Raw genomic sequence first — 16,713 nt, 5'->3', positions numbered from 1 at the left:
TTTACTAGTCTCAGAATTTATGGACCTCTTTTACCCTACTTCCTAGTGTCTTAGGTGCTCATTCATGTTTACATACTTCTGGTGAGTGGCTTACTACCTGATGCCATGACTGACACAGGAAAGCCTACTAATTGTGGTTTGAATATTTGCTGCTCTACCTCTGTCTGTGATGTACAGATATCCAAACATTGTGGATTCAAGGGCTGTAGGCTTTGATGTTTCTGAATTTGGAGAAGTTTTTCCATATAATAAATGAAAAATGCAGTTTTCAAAGAATATTCTCTTTCTGAAATCTTTAAAATATATAGAGGGCTTTCCATAGCATCCTGAAAAATCTGATATGAAATAAATATAAACATTTTACCAGGTTAAATGAGGATAAGCCACTTTTAAAATTCACATTTATGATAAATTCCATTTTAGATGAATATTTAGAAAAATATGTAGGATATGGGATGCCTATACCTGTGGAGAATCTGTAGCCAGTTCTGCTGCAAAATGTTTTTGTAATTCTCATTTTCTATATTCATGTATTCAGTCATTCAACACACGTTTATTGAAGATGAACTGTATGATGCAAGAAACTAAAACAAGTTTTATTAAGTACAGTGATGGAAATGCTGTGATAGAGGATTGCACAGGAATACTAAGGGAGGGAGACATGTCGGAGGGCATCTAAATCAGTAGTGGGGTGAGGAGAAGAAAATCACCTAGTGTTTCCTGGAGAGCACAATGCTTGCTCTGACTTGAAGGGATGTCCGAATGGCTTTGCAGGCTGGTTTGAGTTAAGCAGTTCTCTGGCAGTGTGGGATGTCATTGGAAGGTTCATGGAACAAATCAGGGAGTTGGATTAGAAAGCTGTTTCAATAATTCAAATGATGAGTGTCCCAACAAGTAGTGAGACAGAGAGGAAGGAGCAGGCTTTATTTATATTTATTTGTATATATGTATATATACACATACACATATATGTGTGTGCATATATCTATATATATGCACACACATATATATGTATGTATGTGTATGAAGTGAAGCGAAGTCGCTCAGTCATGTCCGACTCTTTGCGACCCCATGGGCTGTAGCCTACCAGGCTCCTCTGTCCATGGGATTTTCCAGGCAATAGTACTGGAGTGGATTGCCATTTCTTTCTCCAGGAGATCTTCCCAACCCAGGGATCGAACCCGGGTCTCCCACATTGTAGACAGACGCTTTACCGTCTGAGCCACCAGGGATATTTTATAATAAATTTTTAATAATAAAAATTTTTAATTAAATGCATGATAAAGTCAATATTTTCTCCTTAGGTTTTATGAGGCAAGCCATTAAGTTCTAACAAGAACTCATTATTAAAATTGCCAACCTTTGTCCTATAAATACTTAATTATATTGCTTGAAAGTGAAAGTGAAAGTCACTCAGTCATATCTGACTGTTTGAGACCCCATGGACTGTAGTGGAGTCCAGGCCAGAATACTGGAGTGGGCAGCCTTTCGGGGATCTTCCTAATCCAGGAATTGAACCCAGTTCTCCTGCATTGCAGATGGATTCTTTACCAGCTGAGCCACAAGGGAAGCCCTAAACCTTAGTTCTACATGTATTTAAAGGCTGTTGAAAATATATGGCAAATATAGAATTTTTTTAATTGAAGTATACTTGATTTACAATGTTATGTTGCAAATGTGCAAAGTAATCATTCAATATTTTTATAGATTATATTCCCTTTAAAGTCATTATAAAATATTGGCTATCTTCCCTGTGCTATACAGTATGTCTCTGAGTGAGTGTGAGTGGTAGTCGCTCCCTTGTGTCTGACTCATTGCGACCCCATTTGCTATATAGCCCACCAGGGTCCTCTGTCCATGGAATTCTCCAGGCAAGAATACTGGAGTGGGTTGCCATTTCTTTCTCCAACAATATATCTTTATAACTTATTAATTTTACACATAGTTTATACTTCTTAATCCTCTCTCTCTTATCTTGTCTTCCCCTCTCTTCCCTCTCTCCACTGATAACCACTATTTTGTTCTCTATATCTGTGAATCTGTTTCCTTTCTTTATATTCACTAGTTTGATTTACAGTTTAGATTCCACATTTAGGTGATATGATACAGTATTTGAGTTTCTCTGACTGCCTTATTTATTAAGCATAATATCCTCCACATCCATCCATGGAAATTAACTTGTTTGAGGCTGGGTAATATTCCATTATACACACACACATATACATACACCACATCTTCTTTATCCATTCATTTGTTGATAGGTATTTGCATGGCTTCCATACCTTGGCTAGTGTATATCATACTGCAGTAAATATGAGGGTGTGTGTATCTTTTTGAATTAGTGTTTTTGTGTTTTCCAGGTGTATACCTGAGAGTGGATTTGCTGGATCATATGGTAGTTCTAATTTTAGTTTTCTGAGAAACCTCCATACTGTTTTCCATAGTGGCTGCACCAATTTACATTCCCACCAACTATGTACTAGAGTTCCCTTTTTTCCGTATCCTCACCAACATTTGTCCTTTGTGGTCTTTTTGATGATAGCCATTCTGACAAGTATGAGGTGGTATCAGATTGCAGGTTTGATTTGCATTTCTCTGATGATTGGTGAGATGGATCATCTTTCCATGTGTCTGTATGTCTTCTTTGGAGAAATTGTCTATTCAGGTCACCTGCCCACTTTTTAAATCAGGTTATTTGTCTTTTTGATATTGAGTTGTATGTGCTGTTTATTTATTATGTATATTATTTATTGGTCATATCATTTCCAAATATTTTTTCAGTAGATAATCTTCTCATTTTGTCAGTGGTTTCCTTGGCTATGTAAAACCTTTAAGTTTAATTAGGTTCCATTTATTTATTTCTGCTTTCTGCATCCTTTGCCTTAGGAGAAGATGGGGAAAAAAATTTGCTTCAATTAATGTCAAAGAGTGTTCTACCTATGTTTTCTTCCTGGAGTTTTATGATTTCCAGTCTTTAATTTAGGTCTTTCCTCTGTTTTGAGCTTTTTTTCTATCTGATGTGAAGAAATGTTCTAACTTCATATTTTTTTACAGTTACCTGTCCAGTTACCCCGTGTCACTCATTGAAGAGTCTGTCTTTTCTCCATTGTTTATTCTTGCCTCCTTTGACAGACCTGTCTGTTGTAGGTCAATTGATCATAAGTGTATGGGGTTTCTTCTGGGCTCTCTATTCTGTTCCATTGATCTATGTGTCTTTTTGCGCCAGTACTATGCTGTTTTGATTATTGCAGCTTTGTAGTATAGTCTGAAATCGGGGTGTATGATACCTCCAACTTTATAAAGATTACTTTGGCTGTTCAGGATCTTTTGTATTTCCATATAAATTTTAGGATTATCTTTTCTAGTTCTGTGTCATGGATATTTTGATGGGGATTGCTTTAAGTCTGTAGGTTGCTTTTAGCAATATGGACATTTTAACAGTATTATTAGTTCTTCCAGTCCATCCATAGTATCTTTCCATTTCTTTGTATCATCCTGAGTTTTCTTTATCAGTGCTTTATAGTTTATAGAGTGTAGATCTTTTACTTCCTTGGTTAAGTTTATTCCTAGGTATTTTATTCATTGTGATGCAATTTTAAATGTCATTATTTTCTTGCTTTCTCTTTCTGATAGTTCATTGTTGTTGTTTAGTCACCAAGTCATGTCCAGCTCTTCACGACCTCATGGACTGCAGCACACCAGGCATCCCTGTCCCTCACCATCTCCTGGAGTTTGCCCAAGTAGATGTCCTTGAATCGGTGATGCCATCCAACCATCTCATCCTCTGTCACCTTCTTCTCCTTCTGCCTTCAGTCTTTCCCATGAGGGTCTTTTCCAGTATGTCAGCTGTTCACATCAGGTGGCCAAAGCATTGGAGCTTCAGCTTCAGCATTAGTCCTTCCAAAGAGTATTCAGGGTTGATTTCCTTTAAGAGTAACTGGTTTGATCTCCTTGCTTTCCAAGGGAATCTCAAGAGTCTTCTCTAGCACCACAGTTTGAAAGCATCAGTTCTTCAGTTGATTACTACAGTATGGAAAATCAACAGATTTCTGTATGTTATTATATCCTGCAACTTTACTGAATTCATTTATTAGTTCTAATAGTTTTGGGTGGAGACTTTAGGATTTTCTGTTTATAATATCATGTCATATGCAAATGGTGACAGTTTTACTTCTTCCCTTCCAATTTGGATGCCTTTTATTTCTTTTCCTTTCTTTTGCTTTTTCTGTTTTGTTTGATTGCTGTACCTAAGACTTCCCGGTGAGGTGAAGTCGCTCAGTCGTGTCTGACTCTTTGCGACCCTGTGGACTAGCACCTACCAGGCTCCTCCGTCCATGGGATTCTCCAGGCAAGAATACTGGAGTGGGTTGCCATTTCCTTCTCCACGGGATCTTCTCAACCGAGGGATCGAACCCAGGTCTGCCGCATTGGAGGCAGATGCTTTAACCTCTGAGCCACCAGGGAAGCCCAAGACTTCCAATACAATGATAAATAGAAGTAGTAAGAGTGGGCATCCTTGTCCTGTTTCTGATTTTAGGGGGAAAGCTTTTAGCTCATCACCATTGAGTATAATGTTAGCTGTAGGTTTATCATAAATGGCCTTTATTATATTGGAATATGTTCCCTCCCATGTGGCACAGTGGTAAGAATCCATCTGCCAATGCAGCAGACACAAGAGATGCAAGTTCAATCCCTGCATCTGGAAAGATCCCTTGGAGTAGGAAATGGCAGCCAACTCCAGTATTCTTGCCTGAAAAATGCCATGGACAGAGAAGCCTGGTGGGCTACAGTCCACAGGGTTGCAGAGTCAGACATGACTGACCAACTGACCATACACACACACACACACATACACACACACATACACACACACACATACACACACACACTAATTTTGATGAGAGTTTTTATCATGAATGGTTGTTGAATTTTGTCTTTCTTTTTGCTATTCTGATTGGATGATTTGCATTATTCTAGCTTTCAGATCATTTATGCATTCTTCTACATTACCTTGTCTGCCGTTAATTCTTTCGAGTATGCTTTTCATTTCAGTTATTGTATTCTTTAGTTCTGACTGGTTCTTTTTTATGATTTCTAGTTCTTTGTTAAAATTCTCACTTGTTCATCTATTCTTTCCCAAGTTCAGTTAGTATTCTTATTACTAATAATTTGAACTCTTTTTCTGGTAAATTATCTGTTTCATTAGTTGTTCTTTCAGGGTTTTTTTATCTTGTTCATTCACTTGAAATAAAAACGTCTGTCCTATTTTGCTTAACTTGCTATGTCTGTATGAAATTAGGTGAGACAGTTAACCATTACAGTCTTGAAGTCTTGAAGAGGTGTTCTTGGATGCGAGCATCCTATGTACTATGTTTGTGCCCACTGGCTTTGATGTTAGACTTGGATCTGAAAGGAGCAAGGGCTGTGCTTTGCCCTAGGGTATAGCAGCATCTGTCACCTTGGTGGGAACTGGGGCTAGAGATGCAGGGGCTAGAGCTAGAGTCACATGTGAGCATGGGCTTCTCCTTTGCTCAGTGGGCATCACCACCGTATCAAGAGTGGGGATGGGTCCCAAGATTATGGAACAGAAGCCCTAAGGGGCAGATCTGAGCTTATTCTATTTCAAGTACATTCTCCCCACTACTGGCAATGGCACCTTCTCCCCGGAAAAGAGCAGTGCTGGAGCAACAGGAGCCAAAGCAGACATCCACTGCCCCAGGCTTGGGCACGTGCTGGGATGGTCATGGGACACCATTCAGAGCTCCAGACCACGCCTGATCTGCTGCCTTCGCGAGTGTCAGCCACGGTAGCCTGTACCTGTTCACATGTGTGTCGGGTCCAGGCCAGCTCCATCCCGCCCAAGAGACCACTCTCCTCAACATGAGCACCTCTGAAAGCTGCACCAGACAAAAGGGGCTGGAGCAGGCATCCGGGGTTGGCTGGGTCAAGCGCTGAGTCAGTTGTGAGCCCTGGGCGGTTTCAGTCGGGTTCCTCTGCCTTTTTCAGGGAGTAAACACACAGCGCATACTCTTCCTGAGTGAAGCCTCAATTTCTTACAGTCCTCCTGTGAGTCCCACTGGTTTTCAAACTCCGCTAAGGGGATTCATCTTCCTGATTTTGAACCTAGAGGTGGGATGCCCAATACATGGTTCAAACTTCTTACTCCCCAGGGAGGATCTTTGAGTTGCTGACATCCCCCTCCTCTTCTGTGTCCCCTCCTTGGGGCACAGGTTCCAACCTGACTGCTTCTTCTCCCTTCCTCTGCAAATCTGTGTGATCTTTCTTTACAGGCTTGGGTGTAGAAAACCAGGCTCTGGTTTTCTTTCAATGAGAACACTCCACGTGTAGATGCTTTTTGAGGTGTTCATTGGCAGAGGTGAACTCAGCATCCTTCTGCTCTGCCAGGTTGATCTCCTTCTGGCTCAGATATTTTAAACATTAAACTCAAAACAATCATCCTGAATATATACGATTATGTTTAGTGTTCAGTATGCCAGGTACAGTTTGAAGTATGTTTTATATTAATTAGCTAGTTGAATCCTCCCATCAGCCAGTGAGCTTCCCGTGTACTGAACGAGGAAATGAAGGCATAGAGTGGATAAATAACTTGCCCAGTTATCAGATATATCACATACCTGATCATTGCAAGAGCCAGTCTTTCTCTGAATCACAGAATAGCTCCAGAGTTAGAATGTAGTATATTAATAAATTGTCCTTTAGAATGGATTTTTTTCCTAATTGTAAAGAAACAAAATGTAATAGTAGAGAATTATAAGAAACTCATATCTCTGAATGGGACAGTGATTTTCCCAGAAAGTTATTATTTTTAATAAACATAGTAGATTTATTGAGTGGAGCTATCAACATGTAAAACATAGTACATTCACGCATTAATTGTGAAGTTTTCTCTCATTTTTAGGAAGGTGTTGTAATCAATCCAGAGTGAGTGTTTTGATTTTTTGTTGGCTCTTTGTTTTAAATAATTCCAGGAAATTTTTTCGGTAAAAATTTTAAGCCTGTTTACTCTGCTTATATGGAATACTTTATAATTTTCAAAACCATTGAAAACTTGCTTGCCTACTTAAAGTCTATTAAGAGCCTACAATCCTTTCTCAAACTTCATTTTGAAATATTTTAAAACCACAGAAAGGTGGAAAAAAATAGGTAAAATGAAACTTGATTTGCATCTTCTGTTTTAAAACCTCATTCATATATCTGCCAAATAGAAGGATATTATTTTAAATAACCATAGTTTCATCATCTGGAGAAGGCAATGGCAGCCCACTCCAGTACTCTTGCCTGGGAAACCCCATGGACGGAGGAGCCTGGTAGGCTACAGTCCATGGGGTCGCTATGAGTCAGACACAACTGAGCGACTTCACTTTCACTTTTCACTGTCATGCACTGGAGAAGGAAATGGCAACCCACTCCAGTATTCTTGCCTGGAGAATCCCAGGGACTGGTGGGCTGCCGTCTATGGGGCCACACAGAGTCAGACACAACTGACATGATTTAACAGCAGTTTCATCATCACATCTGGGAAAATTAATGTACTATAATATCATTTAATAAGCAGTTCATATTCAGATTTTCCTAATTATGCCTAAGATGTCTTAAGTAATTTTTTAAATTTACTTACCTATTTCATATAACATCTAGTCCAGATTAGCACTTACATTGGTCATTATTTCATTATAGTCTTATTTAATCTCAGGTCATCTAGAACCTCTTTTTGTTTCTTTGTTTTTCATGAGTTTAACTTTTCAAAGAATCTGCCCAAGCCAGTTATCCTATAGAATGTCCACCATTTTGATTTTGTCTTGATTAAATCCAGGCAATACCTTTTTTGACAAGAATACTGTGAGTGGCATGCCTTCTTACATCATTGTCCTACTATTGGGTTGCTATATTTAGGCTTGCATCTTTTTCTGAATATTTTACTATATCCTGTTAGTCTATGTGTCTATTCATGTGTCATCCCCACATTGCTTTAATTACAGAGGCTTTTATAATATATATTGATAGTATTTTTTTTTTCAATCATTGCTCTTCCCCACCCCCCGCCCAGATTTTTCTAGCTATTCTTGCATGTTCTTCTATATTTTTGTTTTATTTATTCATCTTGGCCTCACAGCTCTGCATGCAGGATCTTAGTTCCTGGCCAGGGATCAAACCTGTGTCCCCTGCCGTGGAAGTACAGAGCCCTAACCACTGGACCATCAGGGAATTCCCTGTTCTGTATGAATTTTAGAATCAACTTGTCCAGTGCTAGGGTAAAAACTTTTTACTGAAATCACCTTAAATTCACGTGCTGTTACATTGTCTTAGAACAAGGGATGTCTTTCCATTTGCTTAAGACCACGTTTATGTATTTTAGGACTGCTCTAACATTTTCTTCATACTGTTTTCTCTGGAGAAGGGAATGGCAGCCCACTCCAGTACTCTTGCCGGGAGAATCCCATGGACGGAGAGGCCTGGTGGGCTACAGTCCACGGGGTCGCAAAGAGTCGGACATGACTGAGCGACTCCACTTTCACTTTTTTGGTATTTATTCTGGTGTTTTCTCTGTTATGATAATCTTGTAAATGGGATATTCTTTTTCATTGTGTCTTCTAATTGGTTGTTTGAATATATAAAGAGTATTGATTTTGTATATTAAATTTCATATCGTGCTGACTTTCTGCTGTATTAGTTCTGTCACTGGCTCTGTTTTAGCATTGGTTCTTTTGGACTTTTTGGGTGTGAATTGTATCATCTGAGTAACAGTTTTACTTCTTTTCCACTTCTTGAGAAGGGCCTGCAGTTTTCATACAACCATCTTTATATTAAATTTGGCAAGAAAGATCTTTGCCTTTTTAAACTGGTGTATTTTATTGGAATATAATAAACTGTATTTCATTTTCTCCTAGCCATAGATAATCAAAGCATAATTCTCCCTCTGCCCTATGTAGAGATTAATGGCAGTTTCCATAATTCATTTAAGATGATAGTTCTAGCAAAAAACAAAAAAACAAAAACCAACTGTTTAGAAGGCTTCATAGAAGGGAAGGAGAGGTTCTCCTGTCCTCAATGTGGTGTCTTGTGCTTGATGGGTTGCCAATAATCATTTGGTGATGATACATAAGATTGCTGGAAATATGTTCTGACTTTAGAATTTGACGTTTATTCCTGCCTGCTTTGTTTTTGCAATAAATCCAGTCATATTTTTCCTTCTTTCCTTTGATCATGGTCCTGACTTGAAGGTTGATAGAGTTTAAGGAAACTAAAGAATATATAATTCTGCTATTGGAATCAGTCAAGTACGAGTGGTATGAAACGTCATGTCCTGATTTTCCACTGAGTAAAATACCTAAAACATCTCTAGAAGCGTAAAATTTCTTTATTATCTTTCTAGGGTATATTAATGTCTGGAAAATCAGGAAAAATTTTAAGTGATAACTTTCAGTTTTACAGTAGGTAAGGAAGTAGTTAATTAACCTTTTTAAAAAGAGTTCTAGAACATCGATTCAAACATTGTGATGACTAATGTACACAGTTAACACTACATTGTAGAATTTTAAGCCAGTGGCATAGCTTAATTCATTCGGTTAACGTCTGAGTTAACTCTTGAGCACCTTCTGTGTTTCAAGCGGTTGGACCAGGCCCAATGGATAGAAAAATGAATTAAATCAGATCCTGACCACAGGGTCTAAACAAACACACAAATGGATCTGGAGGGCGTGTGACTTAAATACCTGGGTTTCAGCAATTGTACTGCTGCTCCTTGTTTTTGTACCCCATCTTCAGATTTGCTCTCTGAAAGCAGCTGTTTCTTCTCTTTAAAATGGGGTTATCTTTGTTGTTTATTAGTTAACTTTGTTAAAATTCTTAATAGTTGTCAAGTTTTGTTTTGTTTTGTTTTTTTAATTTAAGGGATTCTCTAATTTTCCCATTGTTATCAGTGGCACTATTAGTTGACTTCCCTGGTGGCTCAGATGGTAAAGAATTTACCTGCAAGGCAGGAGACCTTGATTCAACCCTTGGGTTGAGAAGATCCTCTGGACGAGGAAATGGCTACCCACTCCAGTATTTGGCTAGCCGCTCCAGTATTCTTGCCTGAAGAATTCCACGGACAGAGGAGCCTGGAAGGCTACAGCCCATGGGGTCGCAGAGTTGCTCAGATGACTAAGCGACTTTTACATTCACCAGTTGTGTAGGGTTATTTGCTGCTTCCCTGGTAGCTCAGCTAGTGAAGAATCCTCCTGCAGTACAGGAGACCCCGGTTCGATTCCTGGGTCAGGAAGATCCCTTGGAGAAGGGAAGGGCTGCCCATTCCAGTAATCTGGCCTGGAGAATTCCATGGACTGTATAGTCCATGGGGTTGCAAAGAGTCAGACATGACTGAGCGACTTTCACTTTCAGTTCAGTTCAGTCACTCAGTGGTGTCCAACTCTTTGTGACCCCATGGACTGCAGCACGCCAGGCCTCCCTGTCCATCACCAACTCCCAGAGTTTATTCAAACTCATGTCCATTGAGTCAGTGATGCCATGCAACCATCTCATCCTCTGTCATCCCCTTCTCCCCCCACCTTCAATCTTTCCCAGCATCAGGGTCTTTTCAAATGAGTCAATTCTTTGCATCAGGTGGCCAAAGAATTAGTTTAGCATTTCAACTTCAACATCAGTCCTTCCAGGGAATATTCAGTACTGATTTCCTTTAGGATGGACTGGTTGGATCTCCTTGCAGTCCAAGGGACTCTCAAGAGTCTTCTCTAACACCACAGTTCAAAAGCATCAATTGTTCAGCACACAGCTTTCTTTATAGTCCAACTCTCACATCCATACATGACTACTGGAAAAACCATGGCCTTGACTAGCAGACCTTTCTTGGCAAAGTAAAGTCTCTGCTTTTTAATATGCTGTCTAGGTTGGTCATAACTTTTCTTCCAAGGAGCAAATGTCTTTTAATTTCACGGCTGCATTCACCATCTGCAGTGATTTTGGAGCCCCCCCAAAAATAAAGTCAGCCCCTGTTTCCACTGTTTCCCCATCTATTTGCCATGAAGTGATGGGACCGGATGCTATGATCTAAGTTACTGATCCTTACCAGAGTTAGTTTTCTCTGCAGGCTCATGACTGTGGTCCCAACTGTACTGCTGGATGTCTGAGCTATAGCATAACAGTGAAAGGGAACCTGTGCCACTGTTGCTGCTCTACTGAAGCACAGGAGTAAGCGTCTCCTCTCAAGTCTCATCAGTGGCAGATTCAGCCATCTCCCAGTAATTGGCCCTGGAAGCAGATTCCTCCAGGTGGATGGAGCCCTTGGTACATTTGGCCCCCTTTGAGGACCACTGCGGTCCATAGGATCTGCCAGACCCTAGGTGCACTACCAACATTAAACTGACAAAATAGCCAGTTACCCAGAGAAAAAGGGGGCAACAGAGGATGAGATGGTTCAATGGTATCACCAACTCAATGGACATGAATTTGAGCAATCTCCAAAAGATAATAAAGGATAGGGAAGCCTGGGGTGCTGCAGTCTGTAGGGTCACAAATAATCAGGCACAACTTAATGACAGAACAACAACAGAGGATTTATAGCTTCTGCTGGCTGAAAGACCTCAGTGAACTCTGGAAATCCCATTTTCTGCCCACATCTTGAGAAGAGGCCTGTTTTCTGTGCACAGGTCTTTGCTCAGCACCAAAGAGGATGCAGTCCTCCCATCCCACCCCCCTGCCTGATCCATAGGCTGTGAGATCCCAGAAAATAAACTTCATCCTCTGAGATATGTCCACTTGTGCCATTCCTTGTGCCTTAGTCTTTGTAGGCCTCTGGAAGGGAACTAAACATGATTTCAGATTTTAAAAGCATTAAGCAAAGTGAAAAAGAAGATGCTCACCTAGAAGATTAAGTGAACGATTTTCAAAAGATAAGAATTAAGAAGGTAAAAATAAAATGAGGTGAAGAATTAAATAAAATAAAGTTTCCCAGAGAGGAATGATAAGATTCTGCAGATTAAAGGGCTTATCAAGTCCCCAAAAAGATTAATTATAACAAAGACATGCTTAGACACACCCTAGTGAAAGTAGTTAGTCTTTTTTTCAGGCCTTCAGCTGGCTTGGTGAAGCCCAGTCACATTATGGAGGGCAATCTACATTATTCAAGGTCTGCTAATTTAAATGTTGATTCCATCCAAGAAATACTTTCACAGAAACATCTGGAATGTATGACCAGATGAAAGTGAAATAAAATATAAATATAGATATTTTAGGTAAGATTTACTTAAAACAGCAAACTATTTGGGATTGTTTTTCCTTAAGGTTATTCCTTTCTGTATATTCTCTGTTGAAAGCTTGAACAAACATGTATGATTTATTTCCAAATGACATAATTTTTGTAGGCAATCTAAATTGAAAACTAAGCTTATGTCTATAGATAATCCATTTTAAAATTCTAGTTTTCAACACATTCTTATCCTGAAGTTGAAACTGTAAAATACACATTTTTTTCTTTGTACTTTCATAAGCTAAGGATGTAGATTTTAGGGGGTTTTAGTTTTTTTATTTTTTCCATCACTTTGAAATTACTCTCTAATTGGATAAGAAGTTTAAAATCAGTAATCAGCCAAGGCCTGTTTTATGGCAGTCAGGTTACAGTAGTGAGAACACATATGTAAGATGTTGCTAATTCCTGAACCCTGTGGTATGACCACTCTCATTTAAAAGCCAGAGTGTTGTGCCACTGTTCTTAGTGGTTGCAGCTAGAGAGGATTGTGAGAATGTGGGGGCTGGAGAGATGAGGATTTCACCATTAGTTCTGTATACTTCAGTGTCATTAAAGTCTACAGTAACAGTCAGCATTATTTTAATATTTTCAAATGTTTTACTTGGGTTTTTAAATTGTTTATTCAAGGCCAGTGTTATCTATAAGTAAATATGTCTTTCCATCGAAATTAAAGACACAGTTATTAATACATTTAAGACAGAGCTGTTAACTTGCTATCTAGCGTTTCTTCAAAGAAGGACACCTGTTTTACTAGACTCTTAAGGTCAGAAATCATAATTTATCCTTTATAATCCTATCTTTTTTATTTTTTATATGGTTTTTTTAAAAATCGGAACATAATTGCTTTACAATGTCATGTTAGTTTCTGCTGTACAACATCTTGAATCAGCCACATGTGTACATATATCCCCTCGCTCCCACCCTCCCATTCTACCCCTCTAGGTCATCACAGAGCACCGAGCTGAGCTCCCTGTTATAATTTATCTTTTACCACTGAGTTCCAAATTATTTTTTAAATCATGTTTAAATCACTTTGTTCATTTTGAACATACTCTTGCAAAAGTGATCAAAAGCTATTTCTTTGTGTTCATCTCACTTATTTGTTGTCCTTAAAGAAAAATGAGTTGAAGGCCTACAGATGAGAATATCGAGTGTTTTCTTTCAGCTAGGAATTGTGCTATTTGCTATTGACAGTACTTTGCAATTCTCACTTCTAAGCTGCTCTGCATGACAGCTTTTAGCATTATTTAAACAAACTATTAAACTCCTCTCATGTTGGTTTGCTGACTGACAGAGATTGAAAAGTAAATGAGAGCCACACCTGCGTTCATTTTAAACTTGACCTTGACTTTGAACCAGTATCTTTACAGATGAGATGCAGTATGTTACATCCTTAGAAGATGTTTATTACAAAGGAAGGTAGTAGAGGACAGTAGGAACAAAAAGATAAATCTATGCATGATAAAATGATTTTTCTCAAGGTTAGCAGTCTATATTGTCATTTTAAAGGAGAGAATGAAGGGAACTTTTTTTCTTCAAGTACCTCTGTGGTGATTGAATAAATAGCTGACTATCATAGTAGGAAGTCAGATGATCAAAGGGAAATTTGAATAGATTTATTTATTCTTTTTGAGAAAATAAGAAAGTGATTCTTTTCATAGACTTTTCATATTTCTCTATGAAAACTTGATGACCTCAAGACAGAAGCAAAACTTTGATCTAAGAAACACAGCAGAGGAAGATAATGGTATAATTTTTGAGCTGAGAACAGTAAGGACACATCTTGTGCTATTGCTGTATGACAGCTGAATGGGGACATTGGCTTTGCTCTCCTTAAGTCAGGTCTCTTAGTTAACTAAACTCTCCAACTGTTTCTGACCAGAGAATTCATGATGCCACTTTAAAGGATTCTGCCATCCAAACGAGGTTTTTTCCTTGTAAGCTGTAGGAGTTATGTCTTGCTGACATAAATGTTTTTAAAATAAAATGTTTAGGTGTAATAAGCAAATATTCACAATCTTTTCATTTCACAGGGATTATGAGCATAGAAAGAAAGCCTTGCAACCACCATGCAGATACAGCACCAACGGTAAGGCAGTCTGTTTCTACATTGCTAAAACTGTTAAGAAAGCACAAAATGATGCTGGTTGTAGTGACATGAAATGTCATTGTAGAAAACTCTTGTAACCTACCTTTTGCCAAGAGTTCTATCTCTTTAAAAATTAACCTTAATGAAGAAAAACTACCAATTTTTGCTAAGATACAGGAAAGTAAGATGCTCTATCAATTTTCTAAGTACTTATTTATAGTAGTGTTATGAATAGAATGGTTTTTAAGAAGCTTTATACTTTTGATAAAGTACTTAACATCTTTATGCAAATTGATTTACACCCTTGTGAAAATGAGCGTTATTTTGTGCACTAGCATCATGATTTTTAGAGTGAATGTTTTGTAATAGTGAAAGTAGGCCATTATGCTTCATTTCTCCTGTAGATTACTATGCTTTATTACTATAGAAGTGAAATCTAATCTTTCACCCCTCTTCTATTATGACCAGACAACAAAAGACGTTTGATAATTATGGTGTCTATTTACTATATTAAAAAGAACTATAGAAGATAGTATTGAAGAAAGACAATTAAATTTCCCTTTTAATCTCTGTACATAGTATTTGTATGTATGAAATATACATCAGTTGCTGGTTCCCACTTCAAAGATTTATATAAAATAGACTAGAGTGTATCTCTTACTAAACACATTATTGTTTCTTATCCTTTCGATATAATAAATCTTTCAAGTACTCCATACAATTCAGCATTTCCTATTGTGAGGAAAGCTTTACTAAAATACCATTTTTAAGAAAATAAGAAAGTATTAAGCTGTATTTTATTGATAATCAATATTTTTCTCACAGACAAATTGATTCCATTGTCTGTTTGTAATAAATCCATATAATTGATTCAGCATGTTTGGTAACTTAATGTGTGGGACTTCAGAAAAGACTGGTGTTTGAGGAATTAATCATGAAAAGTACATGTGCATCGTGTGTTCCACTTATCCTTTAGTGAGTATGCTAAAACAATTACATTATGTAAATTTTATTCATTAATATTAAAAATAGAAGGCTATAGCAGCCAATTACTCAAAACCCCCTTCTTCAGTAGGAGCAAGGAAATGGGTTGAGAAGGGCTCACAGTAGGCAAAAAAAAGATGGCGGCAGCAAGAACTGGAGTCACCAGATCATTGTATCAAATAATGCTACTTTTGCCCTTTGCATTTAAAATATTGGGAATAAGAAAATGGTGTTTTAGCCATATTTCTAGATACATCATCGGTCTGGGATGAGAGGTGCTGACACCACAGCTGATTCTACCAAACTGAAGAACATTTAATAAAACTAGACCCTGTATGGGATGAACAATGAGGAATGAACGTTGTGAAATTAGCCAGTACCTACCATGATGCTGGCATATTTAGGACATGGTCTGTTGTTTGAACTTAAAGATTAAAATGGGTCATGGACTTAAAAAAAAAAAAAGGAAGGCTAGCAACTGTAGAAAATTATTATTTTAAGCTATTTGAATAATCTCATTTGGTTATATACTTCTGACATTTATTTTATTCCTGTAGGCTGCTCTGCAGCACCGTGTTTACATTTCTAGGTGTTTTGTACATTTTGGAACTCAGAAAAGTGCAACCTGTAAGGTGTTTTTGTCTCACTCTGTAGGCTGATGGGAGATTCCCATGTTAATTAAATGATAATAGAACCAAATAGTCACGAAATCCTGAGAAATAATGATAGCACCATTTGCAGAAACGCCCTAATCTCAAAATGACACCAGTGAATTAGGAACAAAATCGAATGCATAATTGTTTAGATATTGTGGGTCTTTGATTATGTTTGTCCAGTTGGATTATTAAATGGTGACTCCTAATATATTAATAACATATATATTCTGTGTAGTCAGTAAGTTTGAAAATACTTCATTTATACAGACACTCTCCAAACACTCATTACTTCTCCAGGTTCGATTTGAGCCAGTCTTCCTTTCTGACATCTCTTTCTGAGCTCTTCTCCTCCTGTCTCTCTTTGGCAAATTAAGCTTTCTCCTCTTGCCCACAGTTCCGCAGCTTGCTGCCTTACCAAAGTTACCCTTGGCCCTTTCTCCATAACTGCTAAACAGAATCACAACTCTGTTCATTACCCAATCTCTTCTGGGCCCCAGGGTAGGTAAAGTCTAATTTTCATAGAAATATAATTTTACCTAATTTCCATCCTTTGTATCAGTGTGCCCTTATTTTCCCTAAAGAGTTTAAGAGAAGAAAATATTTAGAGATAAAAGAAATAAGAAAAAGTCTGTCTGAAAATTTAACAAAATGTGATACATATAAATTCAGAGATACTCCTTGTGCCTGGGGGAAAAAGTAAAGGGGGAATGGGCTAGGAT

The 16,713-nt window shown here is 38.0% G+C and overlaps 1 protein-coding gene across 5 annotated transcripts in view; it reads left to right on the top strand.

Annotated features, from left to right (window-relative positions):
• Nucleotides 1-16,713, top strand: part of AHI1 (Abelson helper integration site 1) — a 223,063-nt gene that overhangs the window by 132,298 nt on the left and 74,052 nt on the right. For all 5 annotated transcript variants that reach the window (XM_069599286.1, XM_069599285.1, XM_069599289.1 and 2 more), the window contains one exon: nt 14,299-14,354. In XM_069599286.1, coding sequence (XP_069455387.1) covers nt 14,299-14,354 — 56 coding nt within the window. The remainder of the gene's footprint in view (nt 1-14,298; nt 14,355-16,713) is intronic.

The sequence above is a fragment of the Ovis canadensis genome, chromosome 8 (genome assembly GCF_042477335.2).
Source record: "Ovis canadensis isolate MfBH-ARS-UI-01 breed Bighorn chromosome 8, ARS-UI_OviCan_v2, whole genome shotgun sequence".
Classification (NCBI taxonomy): Eukaryota; Metazoa; Chordata; class Mammalia; order Artiodactyla; family Bovidae; genus Ovis; species Ovis canadensis.
This window is presented reverse-complemented; position numbering and strand designations above follow the sequence as displayed.